The 22,419-nt window shown below is 39.9% G+C and overlaps 1 protein-coding gene across 1 annotated transcript; it reads right to left on the reverse strand.

The window, feature by feature from the left end:
* Positions 1 to 406: 406 nt before the first annotated feature.
* cbx6b (chromobox homolog 6b) lies at positions 407 to 21,396 on the reverse strand. Its single transcript, XM_053515282.1, has 11 exons — positions 21,185 to 21,396; positions 20,528 to 20,571; positions 20,372 to 20,437; positions 17,062 to 17,128; positions 15,717 to 16,972; positions 13,268 to 13,280; positions 6,501 to 7,286; positions 4,293 to 4,554; positions 3,491 to 3,732; positions 2,451 to 2,630; positions 407 to 1,591 (listed from the first exon to the last, which is right to left on the reverse strand). The coding sequence occupies exons 1-11, from the start codon at positions 21,251 to 21,253 to the stop codon at positions 1,358 to 1,360; spliced, it is 3,219 nt and encodes a 1,072-aa protein (XP_053371257.1). The 5' UTR covers positions 21,254 to 21,396; the 3' UTR covers positions 407 to 1,357.
* Between the last annotated feature and the right edge of the window lie 1,023 nt (positions 21,397 to 22,419).

A 22,419-nucleotide genomic window follows, 5' to 3' on the forward strand; every position in this document is an offset into this window, starting at 1 on the left:
CTTCTTATGGGATCTCTTTTTATATGGAATGTGGATTTAATCACAGTTATCAAAAGTTTAACGTATAGATACAGTATTAACAACAATTGCTTAACAAAATGCACTGCATCATGGGTTATAGAATGGTTTATGGACCTTAAGGAAGGTCAGGTAGAAAAAACAGTTTGAGCCAAGATTTCTACCAGAATAAAATACAACATAAATGGGTCCAGGTAAACGTTCCAAGTACAAAACTTTCCTGTTAGCTTTACTGTATTTACTTAATATTATGATTTAAAACCCCAAATTTAAATACAAAAAAAAAAAAAAAAAAAAAAAAAATATATATATATATATATATATATATATATATAAATAAAATAAAAGAAGAAGAGAAAAATAATGGAACGTGATTAGTTTTATTTTATATTATATTTTAATAATTTTAAACAAATGTATAGTTCTTAAAGTATAGTAGCTTATTTTACAAAAGAAAAACTGTTGGCCTTAGACATGAATAAAAGACTATAACGTCAACTCATCCAGTGAGTAAGTCTTATTCATGTCCATGCTAGCTTATTCACGGCACACAACTTTGTGCTGTTCACAAACGTGCTCATCTATCCTGTACTGAAAACCAGACCTTGTTATTATGAAAGGACAGAAACACAATGTTCCTTATAAAGTCGTGATCAGAACCAGGGTATGACTTTTTTGAGTCCAATAATCACCCAGTTGAGCTGCTAAAATGACCACATTTCCTTTGAATGGCTTTTACTGGCATGTATACATTGTGTTAGGAGAGGCCCGTCATCAGTGATTACATCAGGGCATGAAAGACGTGTGGTGAGAAAAACAAAGCATCCTGTTTTTTTTTTTTTTTTTTAAATAAATGACTAAATTTAGGGAAAATAAACTGGAAACTAATAATATCACAATTTGTAAACATTAAATTGCATTTTTGCATTTAATTTTAAATACTTTCAGATTTTTCCCCTCTGTAGGCATTGCAGTCAGTTTATAGATTGTGTCCAAAGGAGTTTAGGATGTTCACTATGTAACATCTGTATCTTCAACATGAAGAATAACAAAAAGTTAAAGTGCAAAGAAATAATCAAACTGATGTGATGCCTGAACGTGAATATTCCTATTATTTCCAAATAAAAAAGAAATTAACGTATTTGTCTTACAAGTTCCTACTTTGTTAATCCTTTCTCTTTTACAAAATATCAACAAAAAAAAAATATTCCTGATAAAAAATAAACAATAACTATACCATTAAGTAATTGCTTCAACCAGACAAGCGTTTCCAGTCCCCTTTCATCTGACCACTTTGTCTCAGACACCCACCACCCCATCCTCTCCTGACGTGTCCACCTCACTGCTGCACGCTAGCGTGATGAGAGCAGTGCTCGGCCGGCTGCTTGGTGACCCCTCCGAACACTTCCACCTCGCGGCTGGTCCAAGGGACTACATTACCCAGCATTCCCGTGCTGCAGTGGGCTATTGCGGAAAGCTCTGCACGAGTGAGCGGCCGGTCCCACATGTTAAACTGAGAGAGATCACCTAAAAGAGCCCGTGTTGCCTCGAAACGAAGTCCGCCCATTGAACCCTGCACGAAAGAAAAGACAGCAGCAGGAGCATTGTCTTATTATTACAAATAAAACTTTTACTTTTTAAATACAAAGGACAACTTGTGTCAGGTCTGCATATTTGAAATCCTCATGAATTCTAAGCTTCATCAAGTGAACAACCAAAGAGTACACAAGCAACTTCTCCATATTCACCATGACATGTTCAGAAATGTCTATAACAGCTGTTCACTGTTTAGAAGCTGTCTCTTCTTGAATACTTATGTTTTTCTGTTCTGAACGGCAGTCGCAAAGTGTAGCAGTGTGAAAAAAAGCACCATTTAAAAAAAAAAATTATACTTTTTTAAAAATGCAAAACTTAAGTGCTAATTAATCACACTCGTTTAGAGGTGAAAATTCAATGCAACTACATGTTTATTGATGTTATTATTATTATTAGTAGTAGTTATAGTAGTAGTAGTAGTAGTATTACTTTAAAAAATAATTTATTGTCTTATAAAACACAATATATTTGTTTTTTGTCCACTGATTATGTGAAACCGAATGAGTGAAAACCATACAACATTAATAAAATGGGTGCAACAATTAGAATACAATCCTTTTGAAATGACTAATAATTTTGCATTTATAAACACAGCACAATGTAAGAATACAGTCTTTTAAACATAATTTACTGCAAATTATATTCAAATTTGTTTATCTTACATACTGTAATACCACACCATTTATATCTCTCTATCTAGCGTGGGTTTAAATATATGAATGTACAGCTTTTATGCTCACCCTGTATATACACCTGCTTAGCTCTCATCTCTGGAATTATGACTACAGTTTTCAGCTCAGCTGGTCGTCTTGAGCGCCAGCCCGTGTATGACTCACCTGTTCCTGGCCCAGGACAAGCGTTCCTCCGGGACGGATGTAGTGGCGGCTTGCCAGGTCCTTCCCCTCAACTTTCAGCTTGCCTCCCACGTAGGCGTGCCACACTCCTCCTCTCCTGTTCCAAGTGACACACACATGCTGCCAAGAACCCATGGTGAGGTTCAGATAGAACTGTGCCACCTATAGGAGGAAGGAAGGAATATTGAATATTTAATCAGCATCGTTTTTCTCAAACATCGCTTTAGGGTATGCTTAAACCATCTCAGTTTGATCTGCTGATCATAACGAGAGGCTCGGGGCAGTGAGTGAAGCTCATGAATTTCAATTATGTTATTATTGGGAGGATTTACAGTCACAGGAAAGCTTGCCATGAGCAGGGGTATTAAAGAATTTTATATTAGAAAGCTTTATATTGGACTGCGACTAACATTTTAAAGGAAATTAACCAGTGAAAAAGAAATACACTTAAATGATGCTAAGCTGGTGTAAGTGGTGAACAAATTGTCATAACTATATATAATGTGTGAACTGATCTCTTCAACTAAAAAATTCAAATACACTTACTCTTTTACTCATCTTCTAATATCCCCCGTGTTAAGCCTGGAGGCTAGTTTAGAAGACCCATGGCACAAGTCATTGTACACCCCCGACAGGGTGCCAATCAAACACGCACAGACACTACAGGGAATCAGGAAATGCCTATTCACCTACTCTTCATGTCTTTGGATTGTGGGAGGAAACCGGAGTACCCTGAGGAAACCCCCCAAGCATGGCAAGAACATGCAAACTCCACGTACACAGACCTGAGGCAGTGAATCAAACCCTGACCCTGGAGGTTTAAGGCCAGGGTGCTAACCATTACGTTACTGTGCCACCCAAAATAGAAGACATTTTATTCAAATACTGCATTTCCGGATCAAATCGAATTGTACATTTTATTGTCCCCTTACACTAACATAACACACAACGCATGATTGGACATGATTTCAAATTGACTAAAATGCAGTGGCCATTCCCTGGTCATAAACCACGGTTTATACCTCATTTTTGATGATAAGCTCGACAGGTCCATGGACTAACTGCTGCAGCACCAGCTCATGAGGGTCTTCTGAAACAGCATAAGAAACTGCAGTTCCCAGGATGCTCTGCGCAGGCCTGAGCCACATGCAGACAGTGAGGGCATGCAGCATAGGGATTGCTCGCTTCACCACAGCATACATTGAGCTGCTCCGCAGAGGAAATGAGAGTCTGTAACCCTCTGGAAACCTGTTCTCAGACAGACCTGACACACACACACACACACACCAAACAGACATGAGCTCCTTCAAATATACTAAGCTCAAAATCTTTTATAGAAGCAATAACAATTCAATCACAAATGGCAATTTTTATGAATTCAATAATTTTTTTTTATAATATCGAATCTGATCTGAAACTTGGACTGGTAGTGTCTATGAAAATAATTCACAATTATATGACATAGTCAAAGATATACAAAGGAATAATTTAACCCAGCTGAATTATGCACAGTTCTTTAAATGAACCCTTTACATATGTTTTTACAACATTGGCTCTTTATGTCAGAACTAATTAAATGTTTACTGGTGCAACAATACATTACATTCTCAAATCAGTACCTTTCTCATTAAACCTTTCATTTTAAAGAGTGATCAAATTCTGCATTCATGTCAGTGTCCAACCTTAGGGATCCATACTATATATATGAATACATTGAGAAATTCCCTTCTGTTTATTTGTTTACTCTATACAACCATTTGTTTACTCCCTCATACAGTACATTCATTCCTTTAATCCATCCCTTTCTCGTTCTCACTTTCTCACCTTGCTCAAGACTGCTGATGCGTTGGTGGACAGCGTCCAGTCCGTGGTCAATGTGCTGTTGATGTTTCTTGGCTTCCTTTCGAAGTGTTTTCCTCTCCTCTTCCAGGACTTGCATCTTACGCTTCAGCTCTCGTTCCAGATCCTCCACTCGCCGCTGTGCTGAGACTCCATGGTGTGCGATTCCGCTCGAGACACTGCCTTTGCCCTTCTGACCCTTTTGCCCTGACTCTGTGTGGTTGTGAGCTAGTGGAGCCATTTCTGCCTACAAGAACATTCATGCATTATAAATGAGTTTTGATCAGGGATGCACCGAGTGACACTGATCATTAATGTTAGATAATACAGGTGTGTAACTCAGGCTTGGTATTGGATGAATTTGAATCTGTTTTTGATCCCAGTTTACATTGATGTTGAGGCTATATTGCCTGACAAGCCTAAAGCATAAATATGAACACAGTAGAACACTTGTTCCCAGAAAGCAGGTGTTACACCATTAGGTTTGACAAAACACAGTAACAGCGGATTGGGCAGGAAGTCAGTGCTTTGTTTCAAACCATGCTCAGAGCCTGATATAAATTTTATAGCATATTAGCACACTTTGGGTGAAAATTTTCATATTCATATTTACATGCAACTGCATTGCATCATAATCATCATCATCAGATTGGACTGTGGACTGCAAGCAAAACAGCACTGTACTGTACACTGCAGCAGCTACAGAACTCATACATCTTCAGACCTGCTGTATGTAATTTATCATGCATGCTCCAGAATATTTAAAATTAATAAAAAAAACGCCGAAATACTACACTTGTTCTGGCAGCATTACAGCAGCTGTAGCCTATCATTTATTACTCCACTTTTTTTCCGTCCTCCTTAATGTAATGTAATGCGCACGCGCGGCTTCTTAATTAATCATCAGTAGCATTGACGTTTTTGATTTCGAATGAATCACACAGGAGAGTGGCGTGAGCACGCGCGCGCTGTTCAGCGTTGCGGCACTCCTGTGATCAAACTCGGGAATGGCGCGAGCGCTCGGACTGCAGCCAATCAGAGCCGCGCGTTTCTAGCGCAGAGCCGTAAATCACCCCGAGCACGATGCGCGCGCGAGCGAAGCAGAAACGAGCTGCGGGGTGTGAAGGGGGGGAGACTTAAAAATATGCGTGATCATCTGCACAGCAAGCTCGCATCCAAAACCTACCACTGCTTTGCTAAACTCTCTCTGTGGGTGTGTGCGTGTATACAGTAAACGCCTGTGTTCTGCCAAATGCCTATCCTGAGTTCCTGCAGGTCACTTAGACGCGCTGTTTCGTCATATAATTTAATTCTGAATGCATTTTTTTCACTATAAGACAAACTATTAAACCATGCCACCTGTTGTTTTGTGCTTTGTGCTGTAAGGAGCTTCTGGCAAAACCATTGACACAATAAAGTATTTTTTATTTTTTTGCTAGACACATCGATAACACAAAATACTCGCAATAATGTACAGTAGAGCGTGTAGGATTATTGGTGTGCAATTTTTACATATTGTTTGGGAGACACGACAGACTGATAATTAGATATTAACGGCTAAAAGTACTAGATTGTTCCTTTCCTTTCTTTTCCACCATAATAAAAATTTCATAGTGTGTAGTCTGGGAGGACACTGTAACCAATGCCTTTACCTTTTTCTCTTTCAGTCCAGCCTTACATTATTAATTAATTAATTAACATTCACATTTCCTTGTTAGGTTAACATAAATACATTATATATATATATATATATATATATATATATATATATATATATATATATAAAAAGTCCTGCAAATACACTAAATACACGATTATGAGCATATAGGCTCCACTTTGGCTTTATTGAATTCATGAATACTGAATATAGAATAATAAATATTCACATTTAAAACTAAAACGTGAAGCATTTATTTCAAAGTTTATGATTACTTTTAAGTCTCAACTATCCTTCCACACTATATATTTTCATTGTATTATAATAAAAGGGATCTAATTTAAGGCAGCCTTTCTAAGTGAACCTCCATATACAGTAGTGACACATCAAAGAAACAGGAAACAAAGGAGGCAAATTCCATTTCGATTATCTCGCACACTTTGATTTAGGGTAACTACTTCTTTATTATTTGCCATGAAACCATTCCTAACACACACGCACCCACACACACCACTATAGGAACAGCGTATGTGTACCTCCAGTTTCTCGATGCGCTCCTTCATGTGCATGATGGCTCTCTCCAGTTCGCGGACAGTGAGTGCAGGCGGTCCCGCGTCGTCCTGCATCATGAGCCCGTCTCGGGTGTCCCTCCTCCCAGCCCACAAGCCCTCGCCCCTGCGCGTGCCGCCTTCACAGACGGAGAGTTTCCCGGTCAGATCGCGGATGGTGCGCTGCTCGGCGCGGATCTCCTCCTCCTGCTGCTCCACGGTGCGCCTGAGCTCTTCCGCCGTAGCGCGGAGATCCCCCCACTGATCCCCCGCGTGTACAGTCTGCTCGTCCGCCTGGAAGCCTTTCGGTCTGCACTCTCCAGCCGGAACCGGAGTACAGATCAGCTTGCTGACTCTCACCACCTGCTGCTCGCCGTTGTCGCCTCCCGTTCTCCCGGTGATCCCGTAGAAGGTTGGAGAGTCAGGGCTGCTCCCATGGAGCGCATCCACCGGTCCTGCCCGGGCCACGGAGCCTGACGGGAAGGTGAGGACACCCGAACCCGCAGCCAGGGACTGGTTATCGGCGAGGGGCTGTGCGGCGGTCGAGGCTGCGGCTGCGGGCGAAGGAGAGCCGCCGTGCACCGCGGCGATGATGCAGATCACGGCTCCGACAAACGCCACCATCCCGGCGGCCAGGATCACCACAATGAACTTCAGGGTGGCGGTTTGTTCAGGCGGTGAATATGAGAAACGGGTCAAGAAAGGAAGAGATAAAACGCCCCACAGCACTAAATAATCAAATAGTTGCTTGATGTTCGGCTGTAGACTGTATCGTTAATATGGCAGCAGATCAGTAGTGGATTCTTTCTCCTAATGATGCCGCCAGTGTTTTCAGTGTAGTCTCAGACCGAAGCCCCGCCCACTCGTTCTGCTTCACCGCTACGCAAATCTCTTCATCTACTCTACCCTACAAAAAAGTCATTCAGACTAGTGCGCCACTTCGCGTACACTTCTAATACAAAGACTATACCGAAAGTAATGCAAAAGTGGGCAAAACCTTAAAAAAAAAAAAATAAATTGCCACAGTTGATTCAAATTGCACATATTGGTAGAGTAACTCTTCCTCTACTGTATACACTCAACATAGTCTCCATCACAAAGCATGCATTTGCTCCATCGTTGAACCCAACTCTCGAATCCTCTTTCTTCATAAATCTGGTGTCACCTCCATAAACATTCTGTAGCACAGATGGAAACCATCTGCAGCGACAAAAGGGGTTCAGATGCAGGCTATATTGAGTTGTATCGTTGTGTACAGGAAAAGTTCTCGGCCAACATTAAAATTCAATTATTTCTTCTATGGACCTTATAGCACATTGAGAGCATTGGTGGCTCATTAGTACGTTTTCTATTCCTACAATGCAGACCTGGGTTTTTTTCCCAGCCACTAGATGCAGTGCTAGTCCCTCCCATCCTAGGTAAAATGGGAGAGATGCATCAGGAAGGGCATCTGGCGTAAATCCTGTTTCAAGTGCTTGTGCAGGTCAGGTGGTGACCACTTGACGGCAGCAGCCGAAAAAAGAACAACAACCTTACAAGCACTGTAATACAGCCAGGATACAGCACCTATGGAGCAGAAAGGGTTAAAGGCCTTGTTCAAAGCATCAGCAGTGGCGGGTGCTGGGGATTGAACCCCGGATCTCTTGATCAGTAACCCCAGAGCCTTAACCATTATAACCAGTATTACCACTAACACATGCAATTAGAGCAAACTATATCAGTTAATTAAAAACTTTTTAGCCACTGTTGCATTACTTTCAGTACAGCCTTGATTAAACTGCTTAGTGCACTACCATTCCAGAGCAATACACCATAACAATACTGTGTGGTGTTTAATCTCACACAGTGAACCACTATTTTAACAATGGTACTCAAGCAAAAATGAACATAACATGCTTAAATATACACTTACTGAGCACTTATCAGAAACACATGTACTGTACACCTGCTGATTTATGCAAGTTTTTACAAAATCAGTCAATCATGTGGTAGAAGTGCAATACAGGGCCATATGGAAGGATTTTTGGTGCCAGTTGGACTATTTTAAGATGATTTTCTGGGATTTTCACAGATTAGACACCAGAGTTTACACTGCATGCCGCAATAAAGAAAAACATCAAATCAGCAGCAGAACGGCAATGCCTTGTTGATGATAGAGGTCAACAAAGAATGGACAACCTGTCGAAACTTGAGGCAGGTGGGCTAAAACAGCAGAAGCCCATGTCAGGTTTCACGTACAGTATGTAAGCCAAGAACAAAGCTGAGGCTGCATTGGGCACAGACTCATAAAAAACTGGATGGATAAAGACTGAAAAAAAAAATTTAGCCTGGTCCAACAAATCCTGGTTTCTGCTGAGGCAGACAGATGGTAGGGTCAGAATTTGACAATCGCATGAATCCATGAATTCCCCTTGTGTCAACAGTGTAGGCTGGTGGAGGTGGTGTAACGGTGTGGGTAATGCTGTCTTTGGCAAATTCGGAGCTTGTTAATACCAATCAATCAAATATTCACCGCCACAACCTATTTCAGTACTGTTGCTGAACATGTACCACAACTTATCCATCTTCTAATGGCTACTTCCAACATGATTATGCACCCTGCTGCAAAGCGAAAGTCACCTCAAACTTTAACGTTTCTTTTCTTTTTTTGTTTTAGTGACCTTCAGTTACCAAATCTGAATTCAGTAGAAAACCATGTGGATGTGGTTAAAAAAAGAGATTTGTTGACAATCATGTCAACATGGACCAGAATCTTTAAGGATAGTATCTTGTGGTATGTTATGAGAGCAACGGGGAGCAAATGCCACCCCTTAATTATCCCCCCCCACACACTTGTAGTACTTGGGTTTAGTTCGGGTTAAAATTTGGTTTAGCATTAGGGTCATTTAAATAATGTGGGATCAGATAAAGTCTGAGGCACTAGTCTGTTTAGTGCTCCTGATGTGATCACTCTATCCTGACACAATCCTGAAGAAAATATAGGAAAGTACAATCATTTGGAGAGATTAATAAACCAAACTCGGCCGTCAGTTCTCTGGAACACACATTCAATTACTCGGTTTCTTTTTCAGTCAGAGCTAAGACTCTTATTCATCATTTCACAGGCAACCTCTTTTAAGAGAAACTAGAGCTCACATAGCAGAAAGTCTATTTTCAGCAATCCCAGTGCACTTCCAAGCTTTAATTATGCTGCCTTTAATAGCTTCCTAAAGGCCATTTCATCATGCCGCACCATTCCACATATGGGTAAATGTCATTTGTGACGTTCTTCTAAATTCTTCGGGAATACTTATTTTAAAAAATAAAAAATTAGCTCATTTCTTTTGAATGGAGCATCTGTGAAACATCTTTCAACTAGTTGGAGGAAATAAGCAGATGCCCCAGGCCTAGAAGCTTGTTTTCTCTTTGTATGCTGGTGGTTGGTGCCATCTAGTGTCCAACAACAAAGTCACAGGTTTTGAAACAAGAGTTGGGTACAAATAGACTTGTACGTCTACAGCATGACTACAGCATGGGGCAGAGCTTCCTCTTATAAAAGCCTTACAGTTCTGGAACAGCTTAAGTGGTCAGGGGGTCGGACACAGCCTTAGTGTTTAAGTCTAGATTAAAACCCTATTTAAGTCAAGCCCTTTGTGTATATATTCATGTGCCTGGAGTGTTTTTTTTTGGAAACTGGTATATTTTGGGCGGCACGGTGGTGTAGTGGTTAGCACTGTTGCCTTGCTCCTCTAGCCCAGGTTCGATTACTGGGCAGACCCGATTCCCGTCTCCATGTGCAAGGAGTTTGCATGTTCTCCCCGTGCTTGGTGGGTTTCCTCCAGATACTCCAGTTTCCTTCCAAAGACCTGCAGATTAGGCTAATTGGTCTTCCTTAATTGCCTGTAGTGTGTGAATGAGTGTGTGTATGTGCGTCTGCACTGCGATGGATTGGCACCGTGTCCAGGGTGTGCCCTGCCTCATGTCCTAAGTCTTCTAGGTTAGGCTCCAGACCTCCTGTGACCCTGAATACAGAATAAAACGGTATAGACGATGAGTAAGTGAGTGAGTTGTATATGTGGTCTATTTTGCATGTTCTCCCTATGCTTGGTGGATTCTCTCCGGGCCTTCCCCCATGTACCCAAAGTTCCCTGAAATAGGCTCAAGGCCCTCTCATGATCGAGCACGGGATGAGCGGCATACACAATGAACGAATGAACGATACGATATGTTTGGATGCTATCTTCCTCCATTCTCATGACCGACTGTAACTTACCTATTTCTCCTCACTCAGGTTTGTTGATTGTTAAGTGGTTGGCCGCCGTACATCACAGGGAGGCCTCATGTCTGTGCTTCGCTTTGGCTCCAACTTTTAGTTTTACTGTTACACATAGTCCCACAAGGGGTGTTCTAGCCAAACCAGGACTGATTGTGTAGAATAACGGAACACCTTTAGATGGAAACTACCTTTATTTCTCTACATAATCCCCTGTGGCACTAATGCACTTATCCCATATTGGATACCATCAAGGTAGAAAGTTCTCTCAGTAAGTCAGAGCCATGTTCAAACTGCCTGCTTTAAGTCTGAAACACTGTCCTCCTTCAACAGCTCAAACATGTGGAAATGTCTTGGAGCGGGGTCAGGACTATACAGGGGATGTGGCAATAACTTCCAGCTGAATTCCTGTTATGTGGTGCTTGTGAATGATTTGTACAGTTCCTACCACAAACTGTATTATTCTCAAGGATTAAACGTTAAAACGCTCGCTGAATGTTCACTGGAACGACTGCAGTAGGCTTTGAGCCACCTCGGCCAGGATCATCATTCATAGACATACGGCCTCGGGTAAAACATTTGCATCTCATTCAATGTTGTTGAATGAGTCTCATCACCATGCTGTGTTTCAAGTCTTCTGTGTCAATTTTACACCTTTTTTTTTTTTACACGTTTGAACGCCCTTCGTACATTGACCTGATCCATTACAGTACACTGAGCATTCCTAGTTATCTTTCCCTTTTATTATTTGTTAGAACTTCAGTACATCAATACAGACTAATGATAAACAACTCCACTCAGCTGGTTTGCAATATTCCCTAACATTCTTAAGCATAGGATATCAAACTAAGCTTCATAGGTATTATTTTAATTGTTCAGTTGTACATCTGAGCAAAATTATTAAAAAAAAGGTGCAATCAGACTTTCCACCGGTGTGGAAACACCGTTTACTCAAACCCCGCTTTATGCTGATCTCTAGGATGTATATCACTGAAACTACTGTATCTTTGTAAAGATCTTAAAAACGTGATTTTTTTTGTTTTTTGCATTAAGCCACATCCTGCATCCCTGTAGAATAAACACTATCAAATATTATTAAATAGTTTAGATCACTGTTATCCTATAAAAAAAAGAAGAGTTTTTGTTGATAGCTTTCTTTAAAATATAAGTCTCCAGCGTGTCCATCACCGGAGACTTTAAGACAAAGGACTTCCCCGTTTCTCTTAAACATAAATATTTCATAAACATCAAATAATTACAAATAATAAAAAGCCTAATCTGTCATTCTTTCACTAATCATTCAAAGTTATTCTATGCAAGTTGATGTGCAAGAGCAATAAATCACTTCAGGAAGTGCCGTTATAGGAAAACAGTCACTTTTCTACGCTAACAGTTACTCCGCTCTGCGTCATGCCACATCACACCCCCGTCTTTCTTGTATGCCGCACGCATATTACCATAAAAAAAAGGCCAGAGTGGTTTACTTGTGTTTCAGTGTGAATGTGGAGCAAAGAAATCATACTCAAATCTAGCACAATCACAACCTTTGAGTCTGATTCCAGGTCTGTCAGTTTAATTGCCAACACTGTTGGAGTGAAAGCTGGGGGAAGTTTGTAAAGCAACCACACCACACATTCGTTTGCAAAAAACCACAATCAAGCATTTATTTAAAGTCCCCCCCCCCAAGCTATCCTACTTCATAGCAGTACAAAAATTTATGTTCTTAATTTTGCCAGACAATTAAAAAAAAACCTATACAGAATGCACAATTAAAATAACTTTTTCACCAGCTCAAAAACAAATTCACTTAAATTAATGTAAAAAGAAAAACATTCAAGATTTTAAAAATATATATATAATGAGTTAATTTAAACTCAATACATAGTTCAATATTTAAAGGCTTTTTTATGATTACATCAGCATAAAGAACACCAAGACCTACAGACAGAAACTGGTTTAAAAACCATGTGTACACTTCCATCAGCGTTAATACTGCAGCACTATAAATAGATAAGGCCGAACCTCTCTCTCTCTCTCTCCATGCCTTCAATCACTCACACAAAGAGGTCACGCAAAACATGTAGTTCAAACAAAAATTATAGTCATGCTTTATAAAAGAGCTTCATGTAAAAAACAAAACAACAACAACAAAGAAACCCACATCTTTACATAACATCAGAGTTTGTGATCTGCACAGTGAAAGCGTGTCCTATTAAACTCCTGTTAAATCATAATGATCATGAACCTACAGATCCTTGACGCCTTAGAGCTCAGGTTCCCGAGTCTGGTCCTGGAGAAGCACAGATTAGTGTTTCTCTGCTCTAAGACACTGTTTAATAGCTGAATCAGGTGCGTTAGAGCAGGAAAAATGCCAAGATGTACAAGTCAAGGTTAAAAACCTGTATAAAACCCTCTGGTATCATGAGAAACCATTACAATAAAATAAAGAATTGAATTTTTTTTTTTATCGCAGTGCTTCTATCACCAATAGGTAACTACTTACCAAATAAGTACTACTATCAAATAAATAAAAAGAAAAAATCATTTTAAGCTTCACATCAATTTCTGTCCATGTTACTGGAAATTATTTTATGGCTGGTTTGTACAGACGTTTGAGATCTTGCCAAAGCAATATGGCATCACAATAAAACAAGAGCTTCAGTTTGGCGATGCTTAAGTGTATTAAACTATTATAAACCATCAGGGACCGAATAAAATAATTTAATAAGGAAGTTGTGGTCATGAATTAGATGTGATAAAAGATGTGAGGGACAGATGCTGTCATGAAAACGTTTTCATGAAGATTTGTTGCTTATCTGGCACAGAGATCTAAAAGCCGGTGGTTTGAAAAACAAGTACTTGTTTCTGTACGGGTACTCAACCTGTTGGGGGTGGTGGTAGTGGGGGGGATTGGAAGTTGACCCTAGCACCAGTTTATCACCTGATCCCACAGCACTGAATTAATCATTTTGTAAACGAGCTTGCTTTCTGTCAATAGTTTACAAAGATTTTGTCAATCTTTTGTTAAAAAAAAAAAAAAAAAAAAAGAACTCACTGAAAGTGGTTTTCAGCACCATTTCAGCATTATTGCAAGATTATTACTTGTATAATATGAATGCATGAATCCAAGTAAATTCTTGGCCGTATTCTATAACAGAATGTGCAATAAAGCGTGTTCCCCATGTTACACTATACACTGACAATCTTCTAATGACAGACCAGTGGTAAAGAAATGACAATATCCGGCTCGTCAATCAGCATGAACCAGGATTCAGAAATCTCATTTTAGCAGTAAGCAGTCACTTCCTGCAATTTTATTAAAGAATTAAATCAAGTGACATAAGTTTGTCCTTGGTCGCGATGGCACAAAGTCACTCCATATTTAATTGGATGCTGCAACTGTACTCTCCTTGCTGCTACAAGTTTCTGCTTCGTGTTTAAGAACTTGCAGTCTTTAAAGCTCGCCTTTAATTATAACCTGACTAGAGGCTAAGAAAATTATATCAGCATGGGAAAGAGATCAAACAAGGCATTTCCTTTATAACTGCCACATGGCGGCCAGCGCCGCACGTCTAGTCTACCATCAACATCCAGTAAACCTTACTGGATTATCCTCAAAGGCTTTCCCAAAGCCAAAAAAAAAAAAAAAAAAAAAAAAAAATTATGGGTGATACCAGTGCTGGTAATGTGACTTGATGGCTCAAGATAGAAGAGAACCATATCCTGAGAGCATGCTGTGGTAATATAATGATATCCAAGTGTAAATTGTAAAACCTTTTGCTTTACCAGGAACGTAAAGAAGAATATCGAAAGCAATAAAGAATGCAATCAGATAACCGTCTTCTTCTTCTAATCTACTTTTTAAAAGGATACAACATGGCACAAGTACTAAACTAAATGAAAAAAATAAATGTTAATTACAACCTTCTAGACAGATCAAGTTTACTACAATATGTAGCCTTTCTTCACAGAGCTGAGTCCTGATAAATGTTCTTCTGAAAACAGGATAGAAAAAAAAAAAAAGAATAGAAAGTCTGCGAATATGGATCCTCGCAGTGGACCTCTGAACTATTAACTGCAGGCTGTGGTGAAGAAAAAAAATAAACGACTCTGATAAGCCCATAATTACACAGTCATAAAAGTGTTGGGTGCTTTCATGCAGTTAATCATTACACCAGACTCTTCAGTCGGCTAAAAAGATTTAAATAACCGAATGTATGTCTTTTCACGGATCAGCACACAATGTGATGATAAAGGTCAGGGAAAACAAATGAAGAAAGATCACACCAAGTGCATCCTGTGAAATGCATTTGTCTGCCTCAGGCTAAAGATGTCGCAGATGTTCAATAAGAGATCGACATTAATCTTCACCTGGAAGAGGGTGAGAAGCCGGTCAGGTTAATGCCCTCTATTCAGCTTCAAAATAAAGCTTATATTCAGCAGCTGTGTTTACTGAGACAGCAATATCAGTACGAGATTGGATCTTGTATTAGCCTAAAACATAACGGGGCCACAAATAAGCATTCTTCCCCGCCCACCCCACCTCATCTCTACAATCCAACATTATGGGACAACACTTCTATATATATATTAAAAAAAAAAAAAAAAAAAAAAAAGGACCCTTTTCAACTCACTATCAAGTTTCAAACATGCTTTTTGTGATCAGATCCTTTTGGGGCATTCATTTAAGTGCACTGACCGGTCAAAGTGCAAAATTATCACCACAGCATTCTGGAAAGGGAAGCATTATTACATCATAAAATATAAGAGCCAATCGTGTTCCAATATGCAAATCCAGGCCAGGCAACTCAGTCTATCAAGGAGAAAACAGTGTGGTTGGGACACTTCTGATTTGCATATGCAAAATTCAATTTCAAACATCTTCACTGTAAAAGGCAGTATGTGTGGCATCTGAGTTCAGAGAGTATTCTTTTTTTTTTGGTTTTTGTGGCTAAGGGTTTGTCTTTTTTGAAGAAGATAAATGATTGGCACAGCAGGGAGATGAGGCCACTGCCGGTAGTCCAGGTGGATGGCAAAACTCTTTAATAGTGACAGTAAGGAGGTTGGTTGTAACGTCTGTAATGACAACGTTGGCACACTGTGCGGCCATTTCCGGATGCCAATCCAGGTCCTGTTCCTCCTCTGAGGCCTCTTCAGATATGGGAATATCAGGAACTTTGGGCTGTCGGCGGCCACGAAAGTGCTGGCGCTGTCTGGCTCGCCTGTCGGTTCCATGAGGCACAGAGAGATCCAGGATGCGCTCGTTGTCTTCAGAGGAGGACGATAATGATGAGGAAGAGGAGGACGAAGAGAACATGGGAGAGGAAGGCATGGCTGACTGAGACAATTTGGCTTTCGAGTCTGTTAGCTGAGGAGAGGATTTGGCAGCATGGGAAATTTGAGAATTGGCTTCACCTGATTGTGGTAACTGATTAGTGTGAAACTGTGTTGGAGGTGGGGGGTGAGGTTCACTGTCCGAGACCTCGGAGCTTGAAGCAGATCGAGGTGGCTCGGCATGTGCTTCAGACACAGGTATTGTATTCTTAAATTTTGAGCTTTGAGAGGAAGATGCCAATGGATTTGTACCTGTTTTGTGACCACTTTGTTCAGCCTTTGGCTTTTCCTCAGAAGGGTCCATTGAATAAGCCTCAATTGGCTTTCTAAAAACCGAAAATCCAGCACTGCTCATGGGTGGCTGCAGGCATCTAAAAGATACTTCCCCAAACCTCCTGCTCTTCCCGATTACTCTGTTCCGGGAGGGAACTTTCTGGCGCCCAACATGAGACTGATGGCTAGAATTTGGAGTCCTTTTATTGTTAGCTGGTCCAGTCTTGTCCATTACTTTTAGATTTAAGATCACCCGTCCCTTTTTGACTTCACGGGGTTTGACTTTTCGGTTAAGGATGCGGACGGTCTCACAGAAAGGGCTGACCGTCGGACGGGAAGAGAAGGGACCAGAAGAACCGACTGGTGGAGCTAAAGGGTCAGGGCGAGGTAAAGGACGTCGTGCCATCCGATGACACCGGTGGATGTCTTTCTTCAGTTTGGGTTGGGCAGCTCCAGACTGCAGCTTAGCATTTGAAGAGCCACTGGGATGGTACGAGGGTGCGGATGCGGGTGTGGGTGGAGGAGGTGGCTTGGAGGATGGCTGAGGCCGACTAGGCTTGAATTCAAGAACTCTAGGTGAGCTCTCAGCCTGTGCTCGTGACTAAGGAGAAAGATAAAGAAAATGAATGGGGTATATTTTCACAAAAGGTAAACTGAACATGCAAGGTACACATAAAAAAGTACACTTACCTTTAAAAGGAGTGTTTTAGGCTTGGGTCCTCTCTTTTTTGGTCCATAAAGTTCTTGTTCTCTTTCTCTGGAGGGACAAAAAAAGATGAGGGTGAACACTTTTCATAATTCAGGTGCTTTGGTCAGTCATACATTTTAGCATGCATCCTCACTTTAGATACAATGAAATTGGGGGAAGCATATAAAAAGCACATGAGGTGTAGGGTTATAGAATATGACTGTAGCTTGAAACATAAAACTCGTACTTAATATGTAATACTCAACAGCATTATTAATAATTAACTCATTTGTAATCTTCTTTGTGGTCTGTCCAAACAAAGAGCAGTTGGCTTTTAATTACAAGATTATTTTACTATGAATCAAGTTTCTAGCCATAACACACCACTAAGATGGTTTACTTCTTCTGGATGATACTGGAGCAATCAACATTCTTATTCGTTCAAAACTACTGCAGTTATTAATGACATCTGTTCGAATCTGCTGTCCAGAGTCCAAGTATGTCTCTTGTTTCGTTAACAATTTATCTTTTGGATCAAATCCAATTTATAACCATCTGTAAACATTTTTTTATTATTATTATTATTTTTTTTTTACACAAATGTGTCCCACAAGAATCAGGCCTTAGACTTCTGTGTTTCACCTCATATATTTTTCTTTGCCAAGATAACTCAGCAACATGGTTTAACTCCCAGTGCAAGGTCCATCACAGCTCTTCCGCCTAGCTCAATAACCAGCTATCTAAAATCATTAATGGGTACCAGCTCACTTAAATAAAACAGATCAAACAGAAATTCTGCTTCTTGCTTGTTTGGCTGAAAATTAATCTGAACTCATTTCATTTTAGGTTTTCATAATTGTATCCTTAAGATTACTGTAATCTCCTTTTGGCTGGCATGTTACACAGCCTTGTGCCATCTCTGTTTCTTCCTCTAATCCTGCACACAAGCTCTCAATCCCAGGTCTACCAGTACTGATTCACAGAGTTTAGGACCATAGCTGTTAAGACTGCTTAGAAAGGTAAAGTAGCCTGCTTGAATACTTCCTGCAAAGAATTGTTCATAATGTCATCCTTTGACTCATATAGAGCACACCAAAACATCCACACATCAAACAGCCATAACGGCGCAGAGCACACTCATCAACATCAATAGACATCAAAGATCACAGTGAGCGCTGACAATTTCCCCAATTCTCTTTCCTCTACATAATGATTCTGCACTTTCTCACACCACAAATGTCGCTAGGCTGTGACAGATTGGTCTACAATGTGTGTGCTGAAAAAAACTTGCACCATATAGTTGAGATGAAAGGTTTCCATACATCTGATTTTTTTTTTTTTTTTTTTTTACACATACTCATGATCATATAGCAAAGTAATCTCCTTTAGTTCCATTCTTAATTTACTATATTGGGTTTGTAGAGGATCAAATGTTTCCATACACTTTGAAAGCACTGCCTTTTATTTGCTCAACTTGAATCCTATGTCTGTGGTAGTTTTCCATAAACATCTTGCAATACTTTGCTGAACATTTTGCCCGTTCCTCCTGTCAGAACCAGTGTCATTCATCTCCCATGCTCAAAAATGATTTTGACAAATTTTTTACGGGACATGCCAATACTTCCACTCTGTGACCTTTAAGCCATTTTGTTACAAGTTTAAAAGTTGAGATCTTTATGTTGCTGAAAACTCCAGGTACAGCCAAGTTTCAACTTTCTGTCTGATGTCATGAAGTCTCGCTTCAATATATCTAGAGAATTCTTCTTCCTCATGATGGCATCTATTTTCCGACATGCACCAATGCCTTTTTCAAGCAACACCCTCACTGTATGATTCTTCCACCCTTATTTTTAACAGCTTAAATGTTGTTGTTAGAATTAAAACCATTCTATGGTTTAGATTTTTCTAGACATTAAGGATACATTAAGGTCAATTATTAGAGCCAAACAGTTTCATCTGATGAGAGAATTAGGATTAACAAAAGCGCCAACTCCCTCACCTGTTCCTCCACTATCTTGTGGCTCATTTGAACGTTTTAGAAATTTTTTTATTAACTTTTGGATGTTTGTTTCCGAGGTTTTATACTTAAATACAATTGTTTAAAAAGTTAGGTAATTTGGACATTTGACCATTTTACAAGGTCCCAGTTTTTTCTTCTTCTGAGGTTTAGGATACGTTTTACAGCTAAGGTCGCAATCAAAAGCTTTTAAAACTTATTACGTTTATTTCTGGAATCTATACTTTTTAATTGCTTGAATTAAAATTTGTGGAGCTGTGAAAAAAAAAAAAGAGTGCCCTTTAATGCATGTGTATGTAAACTTTTGTCCTTAACTGCATATAGTTTGTTTCTCATTACTGCACATGTGCAGTTGGCACCATGACCAATATAATTTGTTCCAGATTGGTATTTCTTTGAAGGTTTTGATCACACAACTAATGAAAATACCTTGGGTTAAACTGACTAAGCTGTAAGGTGTTAGGTCCTTGCATAGTGCATTTACCTTCCTCTTCTTCTTCATCAGTAAAAATTTCACTAGCGTTTCAAAAAGTCATCGTTTATCATGGACAGGACAGCATAAGAGGGTGTGAAAAATAAGTTTTTTTTTAAGAAGATTTAAAAAAAGGCTGTACCACTTTCTTTAAAGCCTCATCAGAAACACATCAGTGGTAGGTCCAGAAAGTTACTAATGAACTTGCATATATTGCAATCCAGACTGTATTTATAATATATATATATATATATATATATATATATATATATATATATATATATATATATTTTATATTGCCTAGCCATAGAATACAAATTAACTCCTATAAATAGCCACAAAAAGATGAATGCAAGTCTTAAATTTGATTCTTCTTCTTATTTACTTTTAGTAAATGTATACTTTTAGGAAAATGCACTAATATCTCTCTCTCTCTCTTTAATTGTCCTATTTATTTTCAATATTTAAAATTGACATAACATTTCTGAGTATCAGCCAAGGACTGATATTGAAATGCTTACACGAAACAATCTCACTCTCTGGAAACTTCTGTCACTAAATTATACAAACCATTATGGATGTGATAATACAGATGTGCTCGTTGTTTACATGAAAGGTCTGTTTTGTGTCAGTCAGTGCAACATGCACAGCACGTATTGATGACAAACACGACAATCTGAATCAGACGAGTGCAACCCGAACATGCACAAGTCGAGAGGTTAACACTGTCACGACAAATGTTTCTTCGCATATTAGATTTTAAGGAAACACACAAACTTAGTGTGTGTGTGGGGTAACCAAGAAGACTGAGAATCAAACTCACTTTTGTTCGAAAGCAGCTACGAGTCGGTCATCGAGGATGTTCTCCTCTGGCTCCCAAGTGCTGTACCTGCACACACGCAATAGAAACACAGGTATTTTATAAAAGGTATGTTTATTACGAACCAAATAATAACAATTCACATTTCAGATGACTTACTTTATAGCCCAGCCTTTCCATTTTACCAAATACTCCATACGACCCTGGAATGATAACATAAGCACATGGGGAAATGGGACAGTCAGACAGTCAAGAAGCAAAAACAACAGAAACAAAATAGACACAACACTTTGAAAGCAGAGCAAAAAGCTCATTTTTTGCAAGGCTTGTCAAACAAAGGGCTCATGAGACGAGCTGTGGTTAGAGACTGATATACAAGTCACCTGAATTAAGGTTATTGTTTGGTCCAAATAAGCCTTGGCCATTTCTCGAGCACAGGCAGACTGCTCTTTGTCAAAATTAGCAAGGCGGGCAGACACAAAACAGCTGTGTTCGTCTCCCGGGCTAGCGCTAGTCTCTCTCACACACACAGGGCAGGCACACAACTAGCCTGCCTGCTAACGCTTTCTGCATCACAACACATTGTCCGAATGCCACACTGCGAGCAGGGCTAACCGCATCTACAGCGCTGCGTCTGGACCCTGCACCCCAACCAGACAATAACCCGAGCCTTTCATGAACCGCACCTAAAGCAGGGCATTGTCACTGAAATGAATTCACTCAGTGTGTGTGTGTGTGTGTGTGAGAGAGAGAGAGAGAGAGAGCAAAGTTTAATCGAAGGCCGCAAAAACGCATCGCAACTGAAAATACACCAACCTTACGGACGCGCCGCTTCAGGATGGCCTCGGCGGCAAACACGCGGTCCCCCGCCGCTGAAAGCTCCATAGCTGGGGACAGGAGACGACGCTTCGCCCGGTGAGGACACGGAAAGGAGCCCCGCGCTGATCGGGGAAAACACAAGCAGCCAGCCGCGCACAGATCGACCAGTGACTGTGGGCCCACGCGGTCACGTGACCCTGAGTAGGGGAATGCTGCAGCTAGGAGACAGGGGTAGGCGGGGATACTGTCAATCACATCCGCGCTCAACCAATCGTCGTTAGTTATGCTAAATTGCATCGACTGGGCTGTGCGCATGCGTCAGAGGGGAATTCGGGACAGTTTTTGAATTTGCACATTGTCTATACATTTTTGCCCTTTAAAAGAAAAAAAAAAACTTCTTATATGAAGCGCAAAATGTTAGAATTTTTAAGGCTATAAAATTTTATATATTCTAAAGAAACCTGCCTGGTTTACCATTCCATTCTCTTTCTCTCTGTCTCTCGCTCTCTCTCTCTCTCTCTCTCTCTCTCTACACACACACACACACACACACACACAATGTGTGTATATATATTGTTTTATAGTATATATATGGATTTCACTTCACCTATGTATATACACTGTGCATCTTTGATATAGGTCAGAATGGTGGCTTTCCTCACACTTCCAGGGTTGAGGGTTCAAATCTTTCATGTCCCATGCTTGGTGGGTTTCCAGCAGGTATACTGGTTTACTTGATTAGTCCAAAATAACTAAATAAATAAATAAAACGCACAATAAATTGATTGGTGTTCACATATTGCCACAGTGTTTGAAAAACAACTGGAAAAAAAAAATTGATTTACTTCTCATCTCCATCCACCATGTTGTTACTTTAATTTTTTAGCCTTAACTTCCTGTTTGAGGTTGACCACACCCCTTGTTACCCACAGCCATGTTATTTTTATCAATCTGTGTGATAAGTTTCTTTTTTTAAAGACCCTTTGTTATGCTTCACAGACCTCACTTTAAGAGCCATGGTTCCACGTAATGCATATAAAGTATAATCTACTTCTAAAGCGTATAGATGAAATATTTTTTATAGTATTGAATTAAATTGCACAACAATGCTAAAGAATATTCTTATTGTATTCGTTGCCATAACATCTGTAAGAATACATGTACAATATTAAATTAGTGAACAAATATTTAAGAGCTGTGTGTGTGTTTATTCATAATTTTTTGCAATGTGC

Source organism: Clarias gariepinus, chromosome 16, assembly GCF_024256425.1.
Source record: "Clarias gariepinus isolate MV-2021 ecotype Netherlands chromosome 16, CGAR_prim_01v2, whole genome shotgun sequence".
NCBI lineage: Eukaryota > Metazoa > Chordata > Actinopteri > Siluriformes > Clariidae > Clarias > Clarias gariepinus.